Source organism: Apaloderma vittatum, unplaced genomic scaffold (assembly GCF_000703405.1).
Source record: "Apaloderma vittatum isolate BGI_N311 unplaced genomic scaffold, ASM70340v1 scaffold24713, whole genome shotgun sequence".
NCBI lineage: Eukaryota > Metazoa > Chordata > Aves > Trogoniformes > Trogonidae > Apaloderma > Apaloderma vittatum.
In genome coordinates this window covers 3,114-10,102 of record NW_009710176.1, presented here as the reverse complement: position 1 = coordinate 10,102, position 6,989 = coordinate 3,114, and the positions used below count along the sequence as shown (strand labels likewise).

The following is a 6,989-nucleotide window of genomic DNA, read 5'->3' as shown; positions in this document are numbered from 1 at the left end:
GCCGAGCCCCGCGCCGGGGGTGAGCAGCCTCTGCCCTTTTTTGGCGTTAAACTTCCAGTCCCGGGTTTCCTCACCGTAAAACACAGATGTTTAATTTTAGGCTGGCAGATGTTTCACTCCTGGCTGAGATCTGAAGCGAAGGCGACGTAGGGGTATTTATAAACCAGGAATAATTTTCCTATACTAATTCCAGATTACCTCCCTGTATAAATAGGTCACAAATCAAATCTCTGCATTCCGGTGCGTTGTTATAAATGTACTATTTGGAAAACGTAAACGATTCTACATCTCCGTCCCGCGGTGCGTGCGTGTCCTCTGAGGTACGGCTTTACGCAGGCAGGCAGGCGCTGGCGATGCCGGGCCTGCGGCAGGGATGCTATTTTTGGGGTAGTCCCACGGCCAGTAGAAAATAGGCTAATGGGATAAAAATGTTTGTAAAATACAGCTGTTTGAGAAGAAACTTCTCGCCCTGTGGAGAAGGGGGAAGAGTTATCTACAACTGGTGGCGGAGACGGTTTTGTAACCCTTGCGGTGGGCCGGGGCTTGTAGCTTCTAGGTTCGTGTTGAAGCTTTGTAAATGTTAATTTTTGGGTGAGGGACCATCACTTGCATCTTTCTGAATCTCAAAATCCCCATTCCTAAAGCAGAATGGGGAGACAGCTGTTTCTTACCCGTGGGAGAATGTTGAAGTTTCTATGCAATAAATGAAGTTTATACGAATTAAATGGTCAAGAGGAGAAGCCAGGCTGGTGGGAATTGGGGGTTCCTGAACAATTTGGAAGCCTTGGTGTTCAGGCTGTCAGGAACTAGGGAAATAGGTGAATACTGGTGCCAGGTGTGCAGCCAGCAATTCCCAGCACTGCCAGACCCCGAGCAGCTTGTTGCCCCTCTCCGACAAGGGTCAACAGGAGCTGCGTGGCCTCAGCATCTGGTGCCAGGCACCTCGAGTGGGATGTGCAACCATCCCACTGTCACCGAATCCGCCGTGGCCTCAGCAAGAGGGTGGTGTGACGGAGCTCTGAGCCGGACGATGCGTTTTAGGGACAAGGAAGACACCTGCTCCAGCATCGTACCACGTCTGGAGCTGCGGAGCACTGGTTATTCCCTCCTTCCTTGGATGATTGACTGGTGAGTTGGGTCGAGGCTGTTTCTTCAGCCAGAAACCCCAGGATCTCTCTCATTCTGGACCACTTGTTGCCGGCTGCAGCATCCGTATAAGCTTGAGATGAAAGCATATACGCAAATACGTAAAATTTACTAGTATTGGGCTGGCAGCTCTCCTTGCTTCCTCCGTAATGATTTCCTGCCCCTCTCCGCTAGCTGGTAGGCTCCTTTCTTGGTCGAGAACAAAACTGTATGAAACAATACTTCACATTGTTTGCCCTTTCATTCAAAGGGAAGGAGCTGCTGCCCTCCGAAGATACAAATTAATTAGAAGCGAATACTCTCCTGTTCTTCAGAGCATAAAGGCCAAACAGACTGGCTTTCTTTGAAAACGCGGGACCAAAGTGTCTCTTGTATCCTGCTTCTTTACATAACCGATCGCTATCTGCTGAACTGAGGTGGAGCTGAAAGGCCCAAATCTTCGGTCGTTTTTGTTTAATATTGTTGAATTTGTGCTTAATACTTTAATGGAAACAAAGTCCAAAAAATGATTCATGCCCGTGTTTAATAAGAGATTTATAGACAGTGGGCCAGCAGGACAGATGTAACCAAAACAGAAGAGGGGATTGAGTTGAGTTACTTTTTAGCCCGAATTTTAGTTTGTTTTACGAAGTATTGATTTCACAGGAAGAAATGTAAACTTCTTGATGGCTGCAGGTGTCGGAAGTGAAATATCTTCAAAAGCAAAGAATTTCTTCAAGGCAGGATTGTCACCAACCAGCCCCGGCTTCCTGAAAAGCTGCTTTTCTTTCAGGAAACGGGTCTGACACCAAATCCTTCAAAACTTTTCCAGGAAGGCAACGTGAACGCGGCGCTTGTGCTGATCTCTCTCTCTCTTTGCCTGCCTCGTTATTGCTAACAAAACCCTGGGGTTCATTGAACGTTGGCCTATGGAGAGTGCTAGAGCAGGGAGGTTTGTCCTTGTCCGCTGGAGCTGTTTGCCACTTGGGTGTTGTAGGGCTTTGGTTTTTTCAGTGAGAGCCGTCCTGGTGACGAAGGGGCAGGAGGTGGCTGTGCCTGATGGCCAGTCTGGGCGGCTTTCTCCTCTGGTCTCATCACAGCAATATTGGGTCACAAGCTGCAAGGACCTTCTCCTGCTCTGAACTCACCTGTCTCGTCGCCTCGTGGCTCAGGGATGTGCATTTAGCACAAAAAAGCTGTTGCCAAATTCAGTTTTACCCCTAATGGCATCATTCACCTCTTGCGCGTTGCTGCTGTTGACTTTGGATGTCCCACTCTGGTTTCTGGAACTTATCCTTAGAACATATTGCTCAGGTGTGGTGTGTATATCTAGTTTTACCTTTTAGTTCAGCCTGTGTGCAACCAGCAGAGGGTGGGAGCTGACAATGGGATCCTTTTTTTTTTGCTTCCTCTCCCCTCGAGGTTTGCTTTTATTTTGCCTGCCTTGGTGAGCACGCCTCCCAGAAAGCACGGGAAGGACAGCAGAGCAGATGTTGGTTCCCCAATACCCTGTGTCCCTCTGCTTTTGATTTGTTTAAGCTGGAAAATGCTAGTGTTTCCTTAGGTATATTCTGCCGATCATGCTTTGAAAGCATCAGAAAACTGCACGTCTTGGGGATGCTTCCTCTGCATGAGCAGCAGATGATGAGAGGATGCTCAGGAGCACTTACAGAACGGGCAAATGTTGCAATTGGTGAAAATGCTGTGTGTGCACGGGACCTCATGTCGGCTCAGCAAAGCCCCGCTTCGGTCATCGGGCAAGACAAGTTCGTTTAAAATCCTCCCACGAACCATTGTGCCGCCCTGTTGGTCCTTGACGGCTGAAGGGAACGTGGCTCCGTGGGCGAGGAGCATCCTCCCAGGGCTCCCACTCGGCAAGGAGGGAGCGAGGAGGGTGGGGAAGAAGCTGCCGGCCCCGTGCCGGCGATAGGAGCCGCGGCGCAGCACGGGGCATGTCCTAGTTAGAACACTGCGCCCATTGTGCCGGAGCCATCACCCCGCGGTTACTGCAGCAACAAGTCTGCGAAACTTGTTATTTTATCTGGAGAGAGGAAAAGTGGCCCCAGAACACCAAAAAGGCACCTCTCGAGTAGGAGACATTTTGAGTTCAGAAATGCTGGTTGCTGGGTCGAGGGTTTTTTGTGCGTTGAAGCACAGAGCCGGGTTTGATTTTACGCGTGGTGCTTGCCACGTTATCAAACAGTTTTGGAGAAAAGTCAGGTCGTTGTAGAGCTGGGCTGCAACTCGGCGCTCCAACTGCTCCTGCCACGTCCCGGTGCAGCTGGAGCTGACGTACACCTGTGTCTGCCACCTTTTGTGTCAAAAATTGTAATTTTAGGCAAGTCTGTGGACTCACACTATGAATCTGATTTCAAAAGCGAATCCCCTGTCTGCCCGCAAGACCCAGAGCTGAGGTGCTGGTGGGACAACTCGGTGCTTCCAGCTTTTCACTGTTACTGGAGTGGGCTCCAGGGATGGTGCTTTGGGGCTGTGTCCTGGCACAACCCAGCGGTTTGGCTTTGAAGCCAAGGCTTAATTACATTTTTTGCCTTGTTGGTTGGGGTCTCTTGTTGTTGAGATGAAACCTTAGCCTGCAGAGTAAGAGAAAGTGTTTCAGAGGGTGGGTTGGGTCTTGCAGGAGGTGGCCGGTGGGTGCTGTCCTCGGGGGAGCTATGGTGACCTTTCTCGGTGCGGTGGGTCTCTGCAGAGTCTGGATTTTCAGTTCAGCGGGAAAAGAAACGTCAAGAGGCATAGTTACGGTACCAATGCAGGTCTTTGTGAAACTCGGCTGATTTATCGCCTGTTTTAGAAAGCCCTGGTGAAGCGCCGTGCCGTTCTTCTGGGAGCGTTTGGGGAAGCCAGCGCTGTCTGCTGCGCTTGCCAAGCGGTGCCAGCTGTGCAAAGTTGCCCGTTTTCCTTAACGATTAACTTAGGAAAAGTTAAAGCATAATTAGCTTCTAAGAGTCCCTCTTGCAGAAACCGAACGTGCGTACGAGACCGCGCTGGTAGATGATGGAGGGAATCTTTCCCTGCTTTCGGGTGGCACCTGCCTTGCGGCCGATAGCCCTGCTGAATGGTTGTGCTTCTGGAGGGAGGGATATTTCCAAGAGCTACGTGAAAAAGTCACAGTGTGACCTTCTGTCGCTGTTGTGCCTGCATGATAAACTGTTCTAATGGTTTTCCCTTTCAATTTTGAAGTTGCTCAAGAGAAGCCAGAACAGATCCCGCTGGAGAACCGCTCCTGTGTCCTCATACGTCGGGATCTAGTTGCTCTCCCAGCCAGTCTTATCAGTCAAATCGGATACCGCTGCCACCCAAAACTCTACTCGGAAGGAGATCCTGGAGAAAAACTTGAGCTGGTTGCAGGTAATGAGGGGGTAACTTTTCTTTGCTGGTATTTTCCTTCTTGAAATGTGTTTTTCATCTTGCCTGCACTGTTGCTGGACTCATGCACCTCGTGTGCCCTTGCCGTGTCTTTCTGGATTGTTCATCACCAATCATCTTTTAAAAAGTTCCAAGTTTCCTTTAATTTACTGATAGAAAAATGTGTCATTAACGGGATTTATTCAATTGAATTAATTTAGCATTTTAATTGAATTCTCCAGCTTGTGTTCTTCCCGATTGGTGTGGGCTGCGACGCAATTGTGTGTTGATTTAGAGGCACCGATCTAAAAAAACCCGAACAAAAAACAACCAAAACCAAAACAAAAAAAACCCCATCACATTCTAAGATTTACAAAGCAACGGAGATAAAATTTGCGTCAGTGAACAAGCTCTGAAAGCCCTGTAAAGGTTTTTGAAAAAAACTGGGGGTGTCAAACGCTGCAGTAGGAAGAGAAGGAATTGGTTTTGGTCCTTTCTTTGATCTTTATTTGCATTTTGGGAGGAATTTACTACGTTGGGAGAATTCACTGCTTCTCTATAAAGGATTTATAGCCAGATTGAGGTGGAGGATGGTGCTGTTCAGCTTTTAATGGTGCTGGTGTGGTAGAGCTGGATAACGAGTGCGATCCGGTGGCTCTGCCAGCCTGCAGCCCAGGGACCCCGAACACGGCACGAAGAGACGTCTTTGACTGGGTTGTCCAGGCCAAATTCCGGTTTAAATAGCTATATTCTGCTTTTCTAAGTTCCCCCGCCAGCCTGCAGCCCAGGGACCCCGAACACGGTACGAAGAGACGTTTTTGACTGGGTTGTCCAGGCCAAATTCCAGTTTAAATAGTTATATTCTGCTTTTCTAAGTTCCCCGCAGCTCCACTTTGCTGCAGTGTCCTCTGTGAAGTTGTTTTTTCCCTGGGATGTAGGTAGGTTTAGCTGAAGTGATCTTTGCCCGTAGCCGCCGCCCGGGCAGGAGCTTTAATTAATACCTGTAAAGCCCTTGGTACAAAAAGGACGTGCGGCAGCGCAATCCATCCAAATCAGTTGTGCTTTCTTTCTGGTCATTTATCTCTTGGTGAGTAGCGTGATTTTTATTTCCAGTCTGTAGAAGGAGCCTGAAGGCAAGGGTTCCGTCTGACGGAGGGTGGGTCTTTGCTGGCAAAGCGCGCCTGCTGCAGCACGGCGTGCAACCACAACTATTTATTTTGTATCTGGAATATTCATTTTGTACCCATTTACATTTTATGTGAGACTTCTTAAAACCATCAAGTGGCGCGGGTTATTTTCACAGTGAGAGCTGCAAATTGGCTTGAGGCAACTCTGCTTGATTTACATTTTTCAATCTGGGGAAAAAAAAAAAGTAGATTAATATCACTAACTGATAGTGGCTGCCTGGGTTATTTTTGGTTTATTAAAGTGAAGTTACCCTTGGTAGTGTCTGGCGTTCCCTCTGAGGGCTTATCTCTTAAAATACGGCTGAAGAAAGCTAATTCCTGTCTCAAACCTGGTGAGACCCAGCACGGGGGGCTTGACCCCAGAGCGCACAGGAGAATCCTGCAGCCCAAGTTTTCCTCAACGTTCCGTTCGGAACGTTTTTCTTTTATTTCTGGTATTTTTTGTGATGGATTCTGCAAACTTCTGCAGCCCCGTCTTCGTTCGGACGAGCATCTGTAGCCTTTCCTGGAATTCCAGGAGGTAATTTTATTTCTCTGGTAGATGGTTTTTGTTCTGTCTCGAGAACAGAGTGTGTATCTGGATCCAGATACAACCTATTATTTAATGTTAATTAAAAGCAAATACCGAAAGCCTCTCGTATAACCTGAAAAAATAGGATAACCTTGCCCCGCCAGCGGGTGCTGAGGCAGGAGCGGTTTGGTCTGTGTGAGCTGCGTGCGAGGGAAAGGGGTTTGATAAAAAAACCTGCTGTAAAGCACTGCCAAAGCCCTGGACGAGTAAAGCAGCTTTGGCAGGGGCTCCTTTTTCTCCTGCAGAACATCCTTAAAGGCAGGGTATTTCAAAGTCAGCAGTTCCTGTGCGCTAGAAGGAAAATTCCCTGCTCACCAGAAATCTCAAGAGGTGATGGGCTGGGGTTTTCGAAAGCAATTTGATCTGTAGAGTAACTGAGCGCCTTTTCTGTGCTACGTGGGGTTGTTTTGGGGTTTTTTTCCCTTTCTTTCTAGTTCTGTGATCCTTCACTTGAGAAAAGAAAAGGCTAAATGGATTGGGGTGTTCTTCCTTCAGAAAGAATAAATAATCCCAGTGTGAAGCCTTGCGCTGTGTGTGTATTTGCAAGAGAAAGAAGTCCTGTCGTTTGATTTCCATAGGCTTCCTTTCCGTACGGATAAAATCACGAATTATTATTACCTGGGACTTGCCGCGGCCCCAAGGGACTGTAATGACCATCCCTTCCAGGCTTTTCCAAAAAATCCTGCCACCCTTGCTGGGTTTTTGTGGCAGCAGGTGAAGAGCGGGCTCCCTCCCCCGTCCCA

General features: G+C 48.4%; 1 protein-coding gene across 1 annotated transcript in view; it reads left to right on the top strand.

Moving 5' to 3' along the window:
- The window catches only part of LOC104272271 (nucleus accumbens-associated protein 2-like), a gene marked incomplete at both ends in the record, with an annotated part of 13,395 nt that overhangs the window by 3,778 nt on the left and 2,628 nt on the right, over positions 1-6,989 (top strand). The window contains 1 exon segment of the mRNA XM_009867220.1: positions 4,324-4,491. Coding sequence (XP_009865522.1) covers positions 4,324-4,491 — 168 coding nt within the window.